The 21,028-nt window shown below is 43.6% G+C and overlaps 1 protein-coding gene across 3 annotated transcripts in view; it reads right to left on the minus strand.

Annotated features, from left to right (window-relative positions):
- TRMT61A (tRNA methyltransferase 61A) overlaps positions 1-21,028 on the minus strand; it is a 108,175-nt gene that overhangs the window by 72,376 nt on the left and 14,771 nt on the right. The window contains exons 4-5 of one of the 3 annotated variants that reach the window (XR_010743849.1): positions 13,743-14,509; positions 8,717-8,728 (exon numbers count right to left, since the gene is read on the minus strand). Coding sequence is in view for 1 of the 3 variants with exons in the window: in XM_066321725.1 (XP_066177822.1) it covers positions 14,181-14,509 (329 nt within the window). In the remaining 2 variants the exon portion in view is untranslated. Of the gene's footprint in view, positions 1-8,716; positions 8,729-13,088; positions 14,510-21,028 lie in introns of those variants that run through there. The other 2 variants (XR_010743848.1, XM_066321725.1) reach the window with 2 other exon arrangements.

The following is a 21,028-nucleotide window of genomic DNA, read 5'->3' on the forward strand; positions in this document are numbered from 1 at the left end:
ATAACTTTTTAGGTGGAAGGAGTCCAGCTGCTGTTCTGCACAGTACCATGTGCTACCATTGTGTCACCTCGAACCCAGGTTCCCTAATCACATATGTCTGGTGCTGCAAGTGCATTATCTGCTGATAAGAAATATTTGCATAAGGCAGACTGATTTTTTTTTTTAATATATCTATAACTTATATAAGAGGAAATAAGTTCCTGGAAAATATTGGCAGAGAACTGGAGAGATAGCACAGTTCCTTTGACATCTGCCATCAGCCTTTAATCTCCTCTATCACCATTTTTGTATTGCCATTTGCAATGGGGCTGAAAGGCATTTCAAAGGGCTCAGGTGGTAAAAGAGCTGACTACAAGCTCCAAATCCATGGCTGAAGGTTACAGGCTGAGGTGTGGCCAGCAGTGGCAGGTCTGACAAATGGGTTGAAAGTCAGGTGCTCACTGTGCCATTGCTTTGCTAGACATGATCTCAAGAGCTCTTGAAGGTCACCGGGTGAGTTTCACGGTAGGCTGATGGGAAAAGACTGTCTGCAAATCAGGTTTCACCAAATGCAGTGTTACTGTAGAATCAAAGTCCTCTTTGTTTAACAAGGACAACAGTTAATAAAGATCTTATCATTGCTAGATATTACTGTTCCTCTGCAAAAGCACACAGTGAGAACACAGGAGGGGCATTTTATCATCTTAAAACCTGTAATTAAGAAATAGTCCTTGTTTGGAAAAAAATTAGCAGAGAATGCCAATTCTTCAATTTTTTGCAGGCAGGCAGAATTGAGAAATATGCAAGATGTCCCTGTTATGTTGTGTCAGGCTGGACTTGAAAAGTTTGAGAGGAAGCTCAAGAAAGGTGCATGTATGACTCAGCTTCTCTGAGCGTGTTTTTTGGGTGTCCCACAGAACCAAGTGGTTTTCACTGACAACACAAGCTAGCTTTGACTTTTGTCTCCAGGCATTTTCTTTTCTTCTCATTAAAATTAACTTTCCCCACTGACACTTTCTCCTGGTTGCTGTTTCGTGAGTTGTTGGACTTTCCTCAGGGAGAAGCAGCTGCAAGACCATATCATGTATGATATACCGTATCATAACATGGACTTTGGAGGAAAGTGGGAGGAAAAAGGGTTGCAGATTTGGCGAGATGCAAAAGACACATTTAAAGCTGTTAAGGAAATGGCAAGCTTTTAAAAACAAGGCATTTTTATGAATAAGAAAAGCTCATTAAGGCTTTTTAAACATTGCCAGCTCTAAGGAAGGGACATTTTTATTTACCTTTGTGTGCAAGGGAGAACTTTTTGAGATTCTTGATATTTACATTGAGAACAGGCTATATCTTGTGAAGATCTGGAGAAAAATGACGGAACACTTTCTTTACTGAATGGAAATATTGCCTCTGTGTAACCCAGGCCTGTGGGATGCAGGTGAGAGGAGATGCCCCAGGGCTGCATCACATTAATCCCTTCATGATGCGTGCAACCACCAGCTCATCTGGCTCCCTAACATAGTGTGTGTTAAAGCTGAATTTGGCTACTGCAACTCCACTCCAGAGACCTCCAAACACTTTGCTTTCTTATTAGATAAAGAGTACAGAGTCCTTATTTTGTGCAGAGATGGGGCTGAATTATATGGGAAATTTCCTTAGCTTTCAGAAATATAAACTGAGTGATGTAATTATGAGAGACCTTTGTTTCTGTGTACAAAAGCATTCTAAAAGACATTAATTTACTAAATAAACCCCTAATAAGCTGACTTTATACAGCACCCTTCACTTTGCTTTTAGCATACAACTGATCATCATGTCCATAATATGGCCTTCATAGAGTAGAAAGTATTATTATAAACAAGCATGTTGGAAGGCTTTATATGAATAATAAAAGAACAGTAGAACACTAAGGGCAGAGCCAGCAGCAGTGCCTGGCCCCATGCTGGCTGTCTGCAGAGCTCTTGCCTGTGACAGGGCTGTCCTGGACCCAAGTGACCCATCCAAGGTCAGACACAGTCTGGTCCAGCAGCAGCAAGCAGGGACACTGGCCTTGCTCCGTGAGCTGAAGCTTTGCTCTAGGTAATCACTTTTTCCTTGATTTCTTTGTTCTGAGTTTGCAAGAAACTGCCCTGCTAATGGAGGGATTTATTCCCCAGAGAGGGGCAGTCTCCCTGCCTGTGCACCAAATCCACACTAGTGTTCCTGGAGTTTAGCATTTCCTCAGTGACAGGCCTGACTGGGAGGAGGAGGACTGGCAGAGAAGTGGAAAGACTAATTTCAGCAAGGAACATGGAAAAAGCCTTCCCAGTTCTGGGGTGTGGGTTTCTGAAATTGCCTCCTTCCTCCTCGTGAGCTCCTGGTGAGAGATGTGGAGGCAGCATGGTTCCTCCAAAGGGATACCATCCGTTCCCTGCAGTGTCCCACGAGGTGACAGGGACATATGGGCACAGAGCACATGAATCCTGCTCTTGCAGCTCACAGCAGCATTGCCGCTGGGGAACATCCACCTCAAGGGAGAACTTTCTGTTGCTTTGCAAGTGTGGACTGATGGCTGAGTGGGATTGTTTGTGGTGGAGGTACAACTGATTTTTTTTCCCCCAGTAAAACTTTTAATGCAAGAAAACTCCATCCATAGCTGATGTCTGAATTTGCAGCGCATGATTGAGGCAGGTGAAGCTATACAGATTATTCTGGAGATAAAGCAAAGCCTGCATGGCCTTGGCACATGCCAAAGTGCCAATGTGCCTTTTGAGGCATAAACCAGCCTTTCCTGTGCCTACAAAGATGTGCAATTGCATGAAGTGAGAAAGTGCTGCTGCTGTGAGAGCACTTTGCACAGTTCCTGCTCTCAGGCATCAGCCCCAACGCCACCGCACAGCCCGAGAGCTGCCTGAGGAAGGGGAAGAGATTTAAACTGACACATTAAAGAGACCAAAATGAAAAGTTGTGGGTGCAATTGGGAATAAATGCTTCAGAGCTGCTGGAGCTTGTGCTCAAAAATAGCACAGAGGAGGGGGGTTTAAGCCCTGCACGGTATTTCCAAGTAGCCCTTTTGATAAATTGACACAAATTCCAGAGGGATTTTAACTACTAGGACAAGGATCCAGAGCCTCTGCTCTGCCTGTGCACAGGCTTTAACCATGTAATGGAAAAAGCCTGTTTTCAGATCCATGGGGCAGGGACAGGAATTTGGGAAGGGAGCTTATAATGTGCATGTTGCACAAGATTCATTAGGGTTACTTTTAGGAGTATTTATTTTACCTGGCCAAAAGAGTATGAGCAACACAAGCTCACTTCAAATACAAGACTATACAGTTTTGTGAGAAATTATGAAATAAATATGTACCTAGTGAAAGGCTTAGGAATAGGGTTAATTTTTATTTTGTCCTTGGCTTGTTTTTCCCATTAAATAGATAACACTGCTGTTAAAGCTTCATTTGCAAAGAAGTGTGGTCTTCTCTGGAACCAACTTTAAGCTGCATCATGGGGAAAGCTTCTCTTGAGCTTTCCAAATGCTTCTCTTTTTGTGAGGTGGTGGTGGGGGACAAGCTAGGAAAGCAAAACAGATGTTATTAGGATTCAGTTTATTCCTTTTTCCTCAGTTCCTGTGCTGCAGCACAAAGCTGCTCTGCTCTGAACTGTGGGAAGGCACAAAGCTTTGCTGAGCAGCTTTACTCCAAGGTCCTCAAGAGGTGAAAGAGGAATTTGTGCTTTCGCTGGCAAAACTCATTGCTTACTCTGTTGCCCGTACAGTTCCTTATCTGTAGTTAAATTCCTTACAAGGCTGTTCCATCACCTGTGCCTCTCAGCCCTGCTGGTGCAGTGCTGGAATTCAGACTCCAGCACTGTCACGGTTGTCATATGGTTTTGAGGGTCTCTTGCTTCTTTCATCTGTGTTTTAAAGATAATGAGCCAAACACATTTCTGATGTCATTGGTTCAAATTTCCTCATTAATTCTAATTGCACTGCATAAGACAACAGCCTCTAATTGCATTGGGCATGGGAATGGGGGCTCTGGGCAGAGACGCGGCAGCTTCCTGCTCTTGGAAAATGAGGAAGGAAGGCTTTAGGTGGTGACGACAAGGGGAAATTATTAGAGCCATCTTAATTACAGGTATCCCCCAAGTAAGCTCAGAAGGTGACACCATCTGGGGTGTTTATCAGATCAGAGCAAAGAGCAAAGAGTCTGCCCAGCCCATTCAGCCCCCATGGGCAACTTGATAAGCTCAGTGCCAAGAATTGCAGCTGAGAGACCTCCAATAAAACTGGTACCAGTGAGATCAGGAGGACGTCCTGATTGCCTGTGACTAACCAAGCGGGAAAGAAAAAACACCTCCTTAAGGCACGTAGGAATTAACAACGTCAACTTATGCATGACAGGTTTAATCCCAGAGAGACCTTTCCGAGTTTGTCCACGTTATCCCATCAAGCCTGGGAAGGAAGCATCCTTCTTCCAGACCAGCACTGAATCCACTTTTCCAGTGCCTGTTTTTAGGCTCCTGCCTGTCAGTGGCAGTTTCTGGATGGGGCTTGAATTATGGCGCCATTCCCATCCCCTCACTGCGTGAATGCTCTTGTCACAGGCAGACAGCTGGTTTTACCTCTTCTGCAAAATTCTGTGAATTTTGAACCCTGTTCAAGACTGAACAAATCAATGGGGACTTTCCATTGTTTGCAGTGAGCTTTGGAGCAGCTGTTATTGTTCTTCATCATCTGCTGGAACATTTCTAATAGAGTTATTGTTGTCTCCTGAGGAAACTTTTAGAAGACTTTCAGAAACCTTCACATATTGGCAAAGCAAGTTTTTGGTTTCATTCCCAGGGCGATAGTCAGGCTTTTTCCTTTTACTGACGTCATGGCTTTTGGATGTGCTCAGACTAACTCGTGGGTGAATTCAATATTCATCTTCACAGCTTCTGCTACTTTTTCCTTTTTATCCCACGGTGGTTTATGGCCTCTAGTTGCTACAGAACCATGTTTAATTTCCACAAAAGAGTGAACTAAAGACAGAAAAAGCCTTTATTCTTGAAATATTTAGGAAAAAAACCCCAAAATGCTGTTGCTTATTATCCTCATGGTTTTTTGTTCTTGTTTTTAATCCTTTTCCTTTGCAAAGATTTCTCACACGTATGTCCATCTGTAGCCATTTTTCTTGTATGTCTGTGTTTTGTCTCTCTCTTGTTGTGTGAAGACTGATGGGCATTGTCAGCTTTTTCCAAAGCTGTGGATTTAGAAATCCAGAAATCTACTAATTAGTTCATGTTTAATCTGCATGATCTGCAAGAGCAGTTCTAGAGTCTTGTAGATTTGTTCCAGCACAGTCAAATTATGCTGATTAGACTGGTAAAAAGCCAAAAAAAAAAAAAAAAACCAACATAAATAGCAATTATTTTAAATAAATTCCAAGCACATAAAGACTGATTTTAGCCTGGGCTGTTCAAAAATTTTGTCTAAATTGTAGTGTGTGTTTATTGCATTTTTTTTCCCCAAAAGTGGAAGAGTTGGACCTCTAATTGTCATAAATATGCTGAAATATGACAGGCAGCTGTGATCAGGAGCAGTGAAACAGATAAACCCCACAGCTGTGTGGTGCCGTGTATGGGAGAGCACCGTCACCAGCGTTTGCTGCGTCGCCGGTTCCCAAGGCAGAGCTGCCTCTTAAAAGTCCTTGTAAAATCCCACTGCCTGCAATCCAGCTGCTGCAGTTGAGCTGTGCTGCCTCCCAAGGACACTGGAGCTGCCAGGCGAGGGAATGGGGCTGCTCCCCGCTGCACCCTCGGAGCCCAAGCCCTGGAGCAGGCAATGGGCTGGGAGGGCAGCCGCAGGACAGGGAGAGATGCCCGGCACTCCACCAGCCACTGCAGCCAAAGGTGCTACCCTGGTAGTGCCCTTCCTGGCACTCCAGTGGCTGCTGCCGTCGGTTTCGGGGTGTAATGGTGCTCAAATAAGTAATTTAAAAGTCTTACTCTCTGGTCCATCACAGATTCACGCATGGGAGCCAGGAGGTTTAGCTCCCCAGGCTGCACTGCAGGTAGGAGGTTTCTTCCATCATCAGTCTCTAAGGACTGCTGCGCTTGCTAAACAGCAACATGCACACACGAAGGATGAATACAGGTTAGAAAATAAGTATAATTTGAATGTTTACGGACACAAGCCCTCTGCTTTTCAAAGGCTTTCAAATGTTTAGGAAACAAAGTCATAACGAAAACCTCCTGTCTTACAAGCAGGCAAATGTACTGTTAAGGACCACAAAAGTTTTGCAAGATAAATCTTAATGTGTGATTGAAAACACAACTGGAACTTGACTCTGACTTGCAGCAAGCAGCCATTACATGTTTGGGAAGTGTCACGGAGCTTTAGACCATCACTAGCAGGAAAGTACAGAGGGACACTGGAGTAAACGGGAATGATTTTCTAGATTAGCTGCAGTTAGTCACGCTCTGCAAGGAGGTTTAAAACAGCCCCTGTGAAAAGAAACAAGCTTGTACTTCCCTCAGAGCATGACAGTGCTCCTCTCATGGTGTTTCTCAGCCTGGAGCAGCCAGCTGAGCACTGACCTTCCCTGTCCTGGTGCTGCAGCCCCAGCAACCACCAGCTCACAATTCCCAACAGGGCTGTCCCCTGGTAACCCTTCGCATTTATCTGCATGGGTTTCACCTGCACTTTATTGCCCAGTCCATCATTAGGCAGGACTCATCCATAAAGTCTTTCCACAGTTCCTTACAACCTGTCCCCATCCTTAGTGCCATAAATAACTGTGCACCATCAGCAGACTCCCCCGACGAAGTGCTCAGCCCTTTTTCCAGGTCATTTATAGCAACATTGAGCTGCACAAGTACCAGCACAGACGCCAGGATGCCACTGGCGACCTCCAGACTCCTGTGAGACCCAGCTAGGACCTCCTCCCTCTGTCCTTTATCCCTGAACTCATTACTCAGCCTTGTTTATCCTACAACTAATGGCTTCAGAAAGTGCCTTAATTCTATTAGATTCCCTGGCTTTTTACATGGGTGGCTCTGCAGCCTTACTCACTATCTTTTAATATTATTTTGGAGTGTATGATTGAATTCAACCACTCTTAGGTATTCTACAACAGAGTGGGGGAGACATGGAGGAAAACACTGACTATGTGTTTTGAGCAATTAGCAGCCTTTGTGGTGTTGCTGCTTTGTTGATTTTTACTTGAGAAAGTATTCTGTAAAAGTGCAACAAAATGTGACTGTTTTCTGCTAGTGTGACTGCTTTGGATCCAGACTATCCAAAACCAGTGCCATGTTTCAGCTGGTGGGGGAAGAGCACAGGATCTATCTATAGTCACTGATCCTTCTAATTCACAGGGAATTTGGGAGGTTTTTTTCAGCTCTGATAAAACTAATGCAGCACATAAGCCTCTTTGAGTCACCCTCTCCGCTATAAGAACTACCATAAACAGCTGATTTCTATGAGCAGATGTATTTATAGGCTTGGGATAGAATGTAGATTTTAAAATGCCACTTTTCTACTTCAAAGAGATTGACTTACATTTTTTATCTGTATAAAATTAATGCAGCTAATTAATGAAAATGGCTACAGAGTAAAATGAATTAAAGCTTCAGAAAATCATTAAGCAGTGATATGGCTGCATGCTCTGATTTGGTAATGAGCTGTGACATGAGTCAAGACATTATCTAACTGTATTTGCATCCAGGTACTGTAAAAACTTGTGGGCACTGAGGTGCTGCCATGTGAGAGTTTTGCTCTGGGGGAGATTCTTGCTGAGCATTAGGAGAGCACTGTCACTTAAGAAGCAGCTGTGAGAAGATCTGGGTCGTTAGGTCCTGTTTTTCATTCTGCCACTGCCTTGCACAATCCCCTCATGCATCAGCCTTTGAAAGGAGCGCGGTGCTGTGCGATTCCCAAAGAAACCTACGCAACCAGGGCCCAGGTGATCAATGGAGTTGTGCTGAAATCCCACTGGAATAAATAAGTAAGAAAAGTCAGTGGGAACTGGGGCATGAAATCCCTATACCTTCTTTGAGAAACCTGCTCTTTCTTCAGGCAGCCAGCAGCTCCCTAAATATGGAGGTACCACCACACTCTCACAACAGCCGCGGGTACTTCCAATCTCCTGCCACAGCCATTTTACAAATCCCTTCCCCTCTCTTAGTAAATATTTGCAGGATCAAAGTCAAACTGCATGAGAAATGAGGAACTGTTTCCTTACAAAGCAGAAATCCTGTCTCACACAGAGATTTACTATGAGGAAGAACTGCATTTTCTTTTCCCAGGGAAGCACACTGCACCCTGACTCTTAGATTACAGCTCTGTCAGAAGCAGCACAGAAGTGGCAGGCGCAAAAGCATTTAGTCTGAGGGGAATTGAGCCCTCGCATTCCCTTAGGGGCAGAAGATGCTCCAAGGGACAATGCTTTGGACCCAGCACTGTCCCTGAGGCGGGAGGAAGTCCCGGGCTTGCTGCAGTGCCACGTGGTTGTGCACAGGTAATATTTTGCTGGTGGCTTTCTCAGTTGTGACAGGCCACAGGTTCATGTGTTCAGCCCACCTGGGCCTCTTGGTGCTGCTCTAATGCCAGCAGTGCACAGGGATGGGTGTAATGCCTTCAGCGGGAATGCAGTCCCATTCAGGTAAAAACAGGTAAAAACCTAAAGGAGCCCAGGGCTGCCATCCTTGCTCTGACGTGTGTCTGCAGGCTGGTAATCAGCTGGTAACCATGAGAATATCTGCACACCCCGCTGCAGAAGGGCACTTTCCTCTCTCTTTAAAGGGTTGTTAAGATCAGTGAGGAAATGTTAGCAATGAAGGATCCTCCCGGGAACACTGTGTGGTAAAAACTGGAAGTCAATCTCCTGCCTGGGAAGATTGATGTGCTTGTGGGTTCTGTAGTTCACTGAAGTATTATCCATTTTTATACATGTTTCCACCTTATCCGACAGAGGATACAAAAACACATCAAGAGAACATGCAGAAACTGTAACTAGTTTCTCAGTTAAACCTGATTTTTCAACATAGGCGATCAAATCTCTCTTATTCAATGCTCTAGCCCAGTAATGTCCTGAAATGGGTGATTCTTTATTGTATAATATATAACTACACTGTGTATTTTGCTGACATAATTTGAACCGTACTGAACCCCTCTAACGGTGTGACATGATGCACCTGTAATCCAACAGGTTGAGCTGACTGCAGACTTCTTTCCCTCTCCCTCCCTCCCTCCTTTCCACTCCATCCTACCCTGCATCCTTTGTTAAAACAGCCTGATTGAACCGACATCCTCACTAATGAGCATTTCTGACCCACAGCTTTCAAGAGGAGAATCTGGAATTTCCTGGGAAATTGCCTCTTTAGAGCAAAAGGCCAGGAAGTGAAAAGCTTTCTCCTAGAAATCATTCTCTACCTTGCTACTGCTCCTTCCCCTTCTTTCTCCAAGCAGATTTGGTTCTCAAATCCAGCTGATTCCTACAAACAGATGGCCCTTGACTCTTTTAATTATTCTGAAATGGTACTTTATGGATAATTTCTAAGAGGATGGGGGATCGGTGTAAAAAGTATCAGAGCCTACAACTTCATCATCTTCCTTACCCTGCAAGTGGAATAAACTTCTGGTCCAGAATATTTTGACATCACAAACTTCCATTCCACATGCCCAGGGACCAGCCATGCTGCATTGCAGACACATGGTAGGCGAAACTACTTGCAGATGTATTTTTGACTCAGGTTAGGAGCTCTCCCAAAGCAACATGAGGGAGAGGAAAATCCCACTGCAGACTTCCCCTTGCTGTAAGGTGCCTAATACAAAAGGATGTTGCTAAAGCAACAGTTTCTCTGAGCTGACTAGACCTAGTCATGCACATGGGTTTTATGGTGAATCAGGATCAGCTTTCAGAAAAAGATGGAAAAGGCTCTTTCTTCTCTTTATGTAGCTTTGATTACTCAGCTTGCACCTCTGGGAGCAGAAACTCTGAATTCACTCAGTCCTGGTCTCTGACATATCCAGCAGCTATCTGGACCCCTGGGGAGTGCTCCAGAGCTCCACTGGAACCACTCATGGAAACTGCCCTCTTAACAGCTATAAAGGAATACGATATTTAGCATCAACCCACTCAGCCCCCACCAAAATAACTTCAGGCTGAGGTCTTCAACAGCTCCAATGTGCCGCTCTCTGCAGGGTGCCTGGTCAGGAGCACTCAGCTGTACCTGCACGTTCTGATGAGGTGGCAAAATACAGCCCTTGTCCTGCACTCCAGTAAAGAGGAGAGGAAAATGTTCTGCCCAAAGCTTGGCTCTGCAATCTTAGTGGGCTCAGAGCGGCCGGAAGAGCTGGTGCATGCTGTTGGTATGGCTGTCGGCTTTGGGTCTAAGGCAGGAGCAGGGAGATGATGGGAAGGGACCACTCACAGCAAGGAGAAGCCAAATTGTGCACAGTCGATCTTAGCAGCCAGAGGGAAACACGAGGTACAGTGAGATGCCCACAGGACAGTGCTCCCAGCTGGCCTTTGTGGTTGTTCCTATCAGCACATCAGCCGGTTTACCTCAGAGTTCAAAACTGCTGCCCTGCAGCAGAGGACAACAGCCTGTAAAAGGAGACAGAGCTCCTGGGTGAGATATGCCGGGTAAAGGATTGGATACTAGTGAGGAGAATTATTTTTATTTCACTATTTAATTTAAGGTTTCTCTGTTCCCTATGTTGATGCTGATGCAGATCCATTCCAGTTCAGAAGCTGTCACGTAGGGAGAAAGGAAATAACACAGTCTGGCTCCTCTCTTTTGGAATCTAAACAATGTTGTTCCTCAGGAGCACTCGAGGGGCCAAGCAGCATGTAAATGCTCTCCCTCATGGCGACACAGAACTTTCTGGTACTACAGCAACCTCCTTCCTCCCTTTGATTGGTCACAGCTGCACGTACCTTTGGTGTAACAACATGGTTATGCAATGCTGACTCTCCCACTCTGCTCTTATCGTACCTCTCTCCTATTTGTGCAAGCAGAAGCTGAGACGGAGCCCAACAATGGCTTCCAAGAGCTCAGCCATTTCTCAACCTTCATTTTCCAAGCCTGCACTGGCACAGAGGTGAGCCAAACTAAACATCCCTGAGCTGCAGCCCAGGAGGGCACAGTTCTCCAGCCTCTGGACCAGAATGAACCTGGGAAGACACGAACACACAGGCTGCCCAGCGCACTCCTGCAAACAAGTGATGCAGACCCTGCTGGGATGAGCACTCACTCCCAAATACATCACTGCATATCTGGGCCCCCCTCCTTCCTAGGTCACCATGACTTCCTCAATCATCCTGTTCACCAGGACTAATGGAGCACAGATGTACTCTCAAGGGAGTGAGTGTGAACCAGAACCCTCATCTCTGGAACGCTTCCCAGGAAGAACCATCTCCTCACCATCACGTATCCCAAAGTACCTAAGGAGAAGGCAGAGAAGGAAATTAAGCAGAGCAATGAGTTCCTCGAATTTTTGACACTTTATCCCTTTAAGGTTCTCAAGGAGGATTTACAATCATCTTCTTCAGAGAAAAGTGTTGTGCTAACAGGTAGGCAGGAAACAACCACAGTGAGATACAGATTTGTGATGCTTTAATTAAAGCACAGGTAAACTGTGAACAGCAGCAGAGCTCTGAGTGTTTCTTAGTCACTCATCTTAGTCACTGCCGTGTGCCTTGTAGGCTGCCAGGTGTCACAGCCTGCTCTCCATGCCAGCCTGCAGGGCTCGGGGCACAACGGGACCTGGCTGTTGTGCAGAGCTGTGTCCTAGTGCTTGTCCATGACTGAGAGATCCTGGTGCATAACAGCAGTGAAAAGGTGCATCTGAGCCCGTGACTGAACTGCGCCAGGGCAGGAAGAAGTGTTTTGTTCCATACTGGAGACTAAGATGTATTCAAAAGAGAAATGAGTCTAAAAGTATGGCCCAGGCAGATTCCCCCAGTGTGGAGGGAAAGACCCATTTTCTGATCTACCCCTTTTGGCAGGGAGTGCAGCCAGAATGTAGAACACAGGTGACCATTAAACAGTAGGGGGCCTGGCAGCGGCTGACCATGCTGGACAGTGTGGGATCCTCCCTGTGACCCTGACAACAAAGCAACAGCAGGAAGTGGTGGAGTGTTGCTGGCCATGGCTGCCATCAGCAACAAAAACACAGAAGCCTTTTTAATATTGCAAAGACAGAAATGAAATCCTCTTCTTATGCAATGCTTGTCCTTCCTCAGCAGAGATCAAATCAATATGGGACCAAGCAAAGTCAATGCTTTATTTCAAGGGGTTTTGAATTGGGCTTTGTAGGCAAAAAGGCATCAGCCTTGTTTCAAACTGCAGGAAGACACTTTGGTATTTCCGTTCCACATCTATTTGTAGCACAGAAATGTGACTTTGTTCCTTTTAATCCTGTTTAAATGTTATATTACTTTAAAATAAGGTCTGTCTGGAAAAAATAATCAAGTTTGGGGCTGGAATTATCCCTGGAGAAGCTTGGGGATCCCCCTTGTTAGTGAATGAGGACACATTGAAGGAAGTTAAGAACCCTGTGGTTGTAATTCCCCATCTTTTCTTCTGGAGTCTGTCACTACCTGTGCTGTGCTGCTTGGTGGTGGTCCCAGCACACACAAACATGTGCACACACAGACACATGCACACATGTTCTAACACTGCCACCAAACCCCACACACAGCAGCAGCAGCTTCCTGCACAGCCTGGAGAACGTGAACAGCAGCAGAAAGAAAACCTTCCCATAATTTCTGGGGAAACGCTGCAGTTGTAGGCCAACTTACATAACTGATTTAGCTGAACAGAATTGCTTTCTGCCTTTAATCTGCTCAACAGTTTATCTCTGCAGTCGTGATCGGTTGAGCTCTCTTTAAACCGTTATGGATTAGCGTTCTGCTGAAACACGTTAAAAGCTTAGCCTTGTTTATTTTTGTCAAGAATGGGGGAGGGATGTCAGGTTAAATGTTCAGGCAGCAGTTTATGAATGGCTGTTGCTCTTGCATAGCAATCGATATGCTCAGGTACTGAATGCAAGGCACAGCTAAATGCTTTGAGTGGCAGCACTAGTGGCTGGAATAGGAATATTTGTGAACTTACTATTAAAAATAAAATAAAAAAGAAGGAACTTAATAAAATTGCATGATTATTTTAATCTATAAATACAAAATGTAATCCGGCATTCAAACAGTTCATCACACCCACCAGCTCTATATGGAAGACCGAAGAGTAAATGATCTGAAAACTTAATTAATAAGGCTGGTCGAGGATTTTACTAAGTTTGCATTATTGATGTAATCTGGAGACAGAAATCCTGCCAAAAGCAATCTTTCTGTCATTCAGCTGCAGGAAAACAATACACCATAATGGAAATAAACCACCAAACAACTAGAACCTCATCCACACCACTTACAAAGAGGTGCTCAGATAATATTAGCCAGCTGTTCAGTTAATTTTCACAGTGGATTCATCAACTATGCAAGTGGTTGTTCCATTAGAACATGACTGTATGCATCCAGGTTCAAATTTCTACTACAAACCGATGAGCACAATATACCAATTTAAACAAAATCTGACAATTACTACACTTCTTTGACCTCTGTGTACTCAAAATGATTTGCAGATGCCAGCCTGGAATGGAGTAAGAGGTTGTGCTCCTACTCACTGCCAATAATCCTCTGGAACACTATTCCAAGGAAACACTGATTCTGTGAATAGTTGTGCTGGCAACCCTATAATCTTGCAACTTTCTTATCTAAAATGGGGGAAGTAGACACTTTCACATTCTTCAGAGAAATACAGATCCTAGAGAAGTTAAAAAAATAGTGTCCAGTGGTGCTAGGGAAAAAAAAAAAAAGGCATAAACCTGGAAAACTAATTCAGAAAAAAAGAAGGAAAAAAATCCAACTTCTTTGTAATTTGTTTGTTTTTTGTTTCGCTTTCTTATGAGAGATCTTAATTCTGAACATTCCAGTGAATGGCCGTTCACTATTAATTTATCTTCTTTCTGACAGCAAGTGGAGCACCATTCCAGAATTTCAACATTCCCTTGATGCTGCTCTGCTTAATGCCTGTGGGCTATTTAAACAAAGCATATTCCAACCAAATCTGACTATATATGGAATTCCCTGACAAGTAAAACTTTGGATGCCATACAAAAAAGAGCCATGAAAACAGAATGCACACAAACTCCACTCCAGACTGCACAGACTGGGCATGTACTACACCAGGCTCTTGGTGGCAAAGGTCAGGTACCCAGTGTGCCCAACCACCTCTCTCAGTGGCACGCCACTCTTGAACTGCACAGTCCCTTGCTGCAAATTAGCACACGGGCTGCCTTGGTGTGATGGGTTGCTGCTGTCAAAGCCACTGCTGGAATTATCCTCAGCTGTTTTTCCAAGGTCAGGGATTTGCAAACTGATTGTCCTTACATTGTACACTCGGAGCAGAATTTCCAAGGTGTTGATCTCTGTAAAACCATATTCTTCCATGGCTAGGCAGGTTCTTTGAACTTGTTCAATGCAGGGGGAGAAAGAGCAGATGCGGCCACCTGCAAAATAAGACAGGTAGTGGAAAAGAGGGCAAATGCCAAAATGAAGCACTTTTCATCTTTTTTTAAATGCTCCCAGATGTCCATAGAATTGTGATTGTACAGACAAAGTAAAAACATTCTTCAAGAAAATTTTTAAAAGGCAACTTTGTTGGTTTAAAGTGTCAGCACAAAAGCAAACATGGACAACTCTACAGGATGCTTCAGACCCTTTAAAAACAACAACAGCAACTTCCTTCATTTTCCACATCCAGTGTTGCCCTCGACATTTGTTCACAGCAAAACTGTTAAAGTTGATCCCTTTAGAGCAGTGACTCTTTTGGAATCACTCTCCACTGTTCTGGACTGAGGCACCAAACTGCAGCTGGCACGTACACAAAGCCAGAAGTCATTCTCCACACACTGCACAGTGCCGGAGCCCCAGCGCGTGTGCACACGCCCCTGACAAAGGCGGCTGTGTTTAGCTGAGGACGATGGTATGTGTGGACAGAATAAAGGGATCTCTCCAGGCCATAGATGGAGTGCTGTTAAGGCTTTACCCTTTTAGTCAAGCTGAGCAGCATGTCTCCTGAGTATTGAAGTTTACTGGATATCACATCGTGCAGGCTTACAGTAAACACTGTAAAACTCTAGGACAGGACTTTTAAGTGATAAACGAACACTTGTCTCCTTGTCTGATTTTTGTGCACAGTTCTGATTTTTGATTCTTAATACGGAGTATTAATAGGCCCCCCTACACCTTTCTAAGTGCTACAATGTCACCTTAACGGCTGAGAATAGAATGATTCAGATTTACTCTAAAAAGCCACAGCCAAATCAGATCAAAGAATTATAAGGACACTGTCTGCCATAAAGCCAGGGCATGTGCTTTCACCCAGGACACAGTGTCCCACAAGGCAACTGCCCTTCCTGAAAAGCTTTTGTGCAGGAGGAAGGAACACTGGGCATTGCAGCTTCAGCTATTGTTTCATTTATTGCAATTAGATGAAAATGCCTGCTGACCTGATTTGCATTCCTTCCCAGTCGTCTCCTGGGCTCCAGTCAAACCTTGCAATAGCAGTCAACTAAGTAGTTAAGGAACCCGTGCAAGGCAGAGCAAAGCATCCTGCTAAAAATAGAGGCAATGCTGGGACTACATGAAACCTGCTTTATCTCAAACTCCCCTTTTTTTTCCTTTTTCATTTCTAAAGTCAGATCTCTATAAAAAGAAAGCATCAGGTCTGAAAGCGTCACTGTAGCACTCTAGTTACTGTGCAGCAATGATGTGCTGGGTACTGCCTGGGGAAGAACACTTTCCACAACCATTAATCCACCATACCCTAAGTAGGATTTAATTTTAGTCCTCAAATAAAGTCTCTGCACTAAGGGGTTCTTATCATGAATCTTCAGAACAAAGTACCCTGGACAAGTAATTCCTTGGAGTGACAATTAAAACCCAAATCTAATAATCACCTGCAAAATTAATGCTGGTATGTGTCTTTATGAACCCAGTCTGTTGATGCTGATTTAATTGCATGCCCAGTCCATTAATTCCCATGAAATTAGATCTGTATGTTCATTAGGATGGCCAGCACTACCAAAACGTTCCTGAATCTGACAGCTAATCTTTTCTGGCCGAAGAACTTACACACTTCTACCATGCTTGCAGATATAAAACAGAAAAGCTCATGAAAAAAATCTGTTACATAATTAGAAAGCTACTATGATGCACGCATGTTACAAAGAAAGAATTTATATTCTTATTGTGTAGGGAACTGAACAAATGTCTGACTTAACTAAATGTCAGTTCACAAGAACTCTTTGTCTGCAAAGCAAGAATCTGTCGAGAGACCAGAGACTACTACTTCATTCAGGCTTTTTGGTTTTGAGGTTTTATATTGCAATAAAAAAGCAAAATACTACATTTACGGTAAGTCTGTTCTTATTTATTCTGACTCTAAGGGTTTGAAGATATGTTTAGGCTTTTGAATTCACATGCTCTGGATTTACAGTCAAAAACCCAAAGCCTGCACACAGCTGTTGCCATACAAACGGCAGAGCCACCTACGGTTCTTGTCAAGCCTTCAATTAAAGGCAGAGCACCCTTCCTCTTGCCTGGGGCTGGTCAGCTGAGCACAGCACTGTCAACACCAAACTTGGTGAAGATTTATCAGGCTGCCTCCTCACAGCTGCTGGGGGAAGTAGGGTTACAGAAAACAGGCGTTCAAGCTGTTTGGTAAAGAAGAAAGCTCCTGCTTGCAGTAGCAAATATCCAGAGGGCAAGCACAAAAAAATAACGTTACTTTACTTCCTGCACTGCTGGAAGTTTTTCAGGTGTGAAAGATGAGAAAACAGTGAATTGCTGGTATTCCATCTGAGACCATCCAATGGGTTTTAGTAGTTCTGTCAGTTTTGTTTCCTTGTTCTTTTGTCCTTTTGTTCTCCGTCTTTTTATACATCCCTCCCAAATAAATATACCTACAAAGGGCTTAGAAGCAAACCCATCAAGCATCTGTCCTTACAGATCCTAACAAGTGGGAGAGGGGCCCCCTCTGCTTTTTCCTGTACTATCAGGCAGGCCAGATTTGATTCACAGTTACAGGCTGGAATTATTTGATTAAGCAGATATTAGGAGCAAAGATTGGAAAGCTAGAATTAGCAGAAGGCTGGAAGGCAAAAATGAAATTGCAGTTCCAGACTGCGAGAGGCTGTCTAAAATAGAAACATTTGGGAAGTTTCAATTCCTATGTTGTGTTTAGACCAGAAAAAAACCTAAAAGTAGAAAACCGTCAGTCAGAAGGACATGCTCATCTGTCCCAGGAGCAGAGACACTGTCATCTTTAAGAGAGCAGATGCTTCTGAATTCTGCACACTTCGGGCTGCCCTCTGTACCCAGCTGGACTACCAGCTAGGCAACACTCCTTCTGTCACAATCACCAAACAGATACAAATCTAGATTTCAGCATTCACAGTTCTCAGACTCTTTGAGAGCCCTCTTGTCCTTTAGACACCAAGAGGCTTTTAGGGCTTAAAGGACTTGAATATGCATTACTTTGTCTTGCCATGCCGAGGATTCCTTAGTGAATGAAGAAAAGACATGAACTCCCTCCCTCTCCTCTTCTCCCTGGGGCACATTGCTCTGTCTGTGGATCACAAAGGGGTGGACTAGACTAGAGAGCAGTGAAAAACATCTGAATGGAAACTTTTTTGCACAAATTGGGTTTGTATTCTTTCAGAGCTCTCCTTTAGGAAAGCTACCGTTCCTAAATTTGGTTAATGAGATCTGTGTGTCATCATAAATTGATATAGTAATTATGAGAGATTAATCCTGTTCACATTGGGAAGCTGTGTGAGCTTTTTGATCTGAAGAGCTGTCTAAAAATGTGTTTATTCATGTATAACGTAGCTGACAAGTGCTACAGTTGAGGAGAAGAGAATAATGAGACTGTATGAAAGACTTAAGTTTTTTCTACCTTCAGTTTTACAGGCAGTGAGTTAGTTTGAAGCATTTAATGAAGAGGTTAAATGTCCTGAATCCATAGCCTGGAACAAGCCCACACAGTCCTGGCAGTCATTGTAACCAACAACAGTGTCGAGACTACATGAAAATGGAAGTACAGTTCAGACTGGAATGATTAGAAAAGTGAGCTTAAGAGAAGAGGGAAATAGAAGATTTTCATCCACCTAGTACTGTACATTTCAACAGACTGTATCTAATTGGTAATTGAGGGACATACCATTGAATCTCTGCAAGAGGCCAGTGCCTCGAAAGTTGCCAGAATGTTCCTGTGCAACTCCAACAATTTCGTTGCTGGTTTGTCTGAGCAAGGACTAACATCTCTACCAGTTCTATTTAGCTAATAAGTGCGTCAGGTTTCAAGTGTGGAAATCTCAGTGCTACCAATTGACAAGAACTCCAGTGCGTGCTTATGACACAGAAAACATGTCCAAGAAACATACTCTTATTTTGGTAGGTTATTGTATGTGTCACAAGTGCTCTGACAGGTTCTTTCATCATGCCAGTATTATTCAGATGATGCACATGTAGCACAGCACCATTAAGCTTTAGGGAAAAGGGCCAGTAATTTTTGAATGATTCTGTGACAAAAAGAATATAGCACAGCATTTTTACCTCTGGCAAACAAACACAGCTTGGGTTTTGGGACTTCAATGCATTGTCAAAATTGGAAGATTACATTACAAAGATCTTAAGGAAGAAAAAAAAAACCACACAGGCATTATCACTGTGTAGGGGTGAGGCAGGAGAGTCACTGAGCAGCATCACTGTGGCATTTACTCTGTGCTAGTAGGACACTAAAAATATTGTCTCTGCAAAAGGGGACAGAATGTCCTTTAAGTGCGTGTGCTCGTGGGCGATTTGATGTAGCTTCCCTGACAAGTGAAATTAGAGGATTTGGCTGTTGGAAGAAATTAAAGGATGTCTCTTGATTCAGAAAAGAGAATTTTCTCCAAATCACTTGCCAGCTCATTAATAGGAGTTTGATGTGATTTTCTGCAAATGTGACCTTAACCTCTGCACTTGTAGGTGCATCATTCAAAAGGAATTTATTCCTGCTCATTACTACGGGCTGGTAAAAGCATGTAACAAAGAAATTTAAAAAATCAGTTAGCTCCATACCGAGGAAGAAAACCTAACAACTTTCTTTAAGGATTCTTTAATCTCAAACTACTTCCTTCAAACTGTGTAAAAGCCTGAAGCTTTGGCTGGCCTTCCACAGTGAGGATTTTGATGCAAGAATCCTTCTGCTTGACTCTGGTACTTCTGGCCAGGCCCACTGTGTGCACCTGACTTACCAAGCCCTGACAGACCCAAACTAGGGATGAATTAGTAGTCCAAGTACTTCATATGGTGAGGGACAGAAGTTGCTCCTCAAAGCCACACCTGGGTGGTTTAAAACTGAATACCTCTGGAATATGAATGATTCAGAATAATGAATATGAAATGAAAAACCTCTGGAGCTCAAAAGAAATAGCCAGTGAGGCTTCCTACATGGACACAGAAGTGCAGAGGCTCAAACAGGGAGACATGCAAAGCAAATTTTACCTGCATTTTTGGGGGGAGAAGTAACAGCACCATATTACCTGATTCAGGTGTTATTTCAAGGATCACAATTTGACAAACTCATAATTTAGAGGCTTTATGATGCTCCAGAGGGAATGGAAAAATGTGAATTTTAGAGTAAAGTCTTTAAAGAAAGAAAGGAAATAGAAGAGAGGTGGTTTTAATAATTTTGTGACTCAGACTGTTAAACACCACAAGGAGCAACTTAAAATGCAAGAGGCTAATCCAACTTAATACACGGCTGTAATTTTCCATCCCCCTACCTGAAAATTTAAAATCTGTATGAAAATTATTGTACCAGTGGGTTTCTCCCTCATCTTACCCAGCCTTGGAAGAAATAGACAGTATTTATGAGAGTAGAGTAGGTGGGTGCAGAATTATATTCAAAGCACTACAGTATTCAGCTGTGAAGTGACTGTGAGTCAAAGGTTTCAGGGCATTTAAGAACTGTAGAATATTGAGGATATTTTTGTTGCCTCACAATTTTCTCATTTACCTAATTTTTAAAAGTTTAGCCTGAAGGAGTTAACGTCAACTTTGCAAAAACCACCAAGGTCAGATATTGGGAACAGCAGCCATGACTACAGAAAAGCATTAATCAGCAGATGCTGCAGAAGAAAACCAGTGCAGGTCCGGAAATGAAAGGAAGTTCTGCAGTGCAGCAGTGCCTCAGAGATGCTACAAGCAGCGTTTCTGCTGGAAGTGTGACTGGTGACATCAGCACAAAAGGATGCAGCTGAGATGCAAACTTGAACGTCGGCAGAGAGCATCACCAGAGAACAAGAACCTTCTAGTCACAAACCTACTGTGTAATTTTATTCTTTTAGCTTTTCACAGGTTGACAGTGCTTTAAACTGGAGGCCAAGCTGCTCTGAGTGGTGTATTTACAGCATACTGCAAGGCATAATGTGAGTGATAATTGTACTCTGTAAGGAGGATCATTAACACTCAGCCTACTAGGAGCTGCAACTATTCAGGACCTTGAGCTGAAGTAGGAGAGAAAATACTGATCTGATAAGGTTCTGTTAAGGTTGAGAACTCTCTCATACTGTCTCAGCTGAACTCTCTATCACAAGTATTGTGGTTTTAAGGAAGAGAGTAGCTAATGCTGTATATTGAATTTGCTTAGTTCTGATTTAATTCAAAATACCATAAGACTTTAGGGACTGAATTACCACTCTCTGGCAGTACAGCTGTGAAATTTGCATGGCACATCACACCAAAACCCACAGTGAGAATGGCTCAAATGTGACCCTGTCCAGATCTGAGAGAGAGGGTGTGGACAGAAAAGAGTGGAATTCATTTCCTGCAGTGATGCTTTATCACTACAGGAACCCTTGGAACGGGATTGAATAACAGCAGAATGTGCACAGGCTGTACTGCAGAAGAGCTTTAACTCTTTGAAAACACAACAAAGGAGCACTATTAAATTATCTGCCCGTGGTAAGGAAAGGGAA

Source organism: Sylvia atricapilla, chromosome 6, assembly GCF_009819655.1.
Source record: "Sylvia atricapilla isolate bSylAtr1 chromosome 6, bSylAtr1.pri, whole genome shotgun sequence".
In the NCBI taxonomy this organism is placed as follows: domain Eukaryota; kingdom Metazoa; phylum Chordata; class Aves; order Passeriformes; family Sylviidae; genus Sylvia; species Sylvia atricapilla.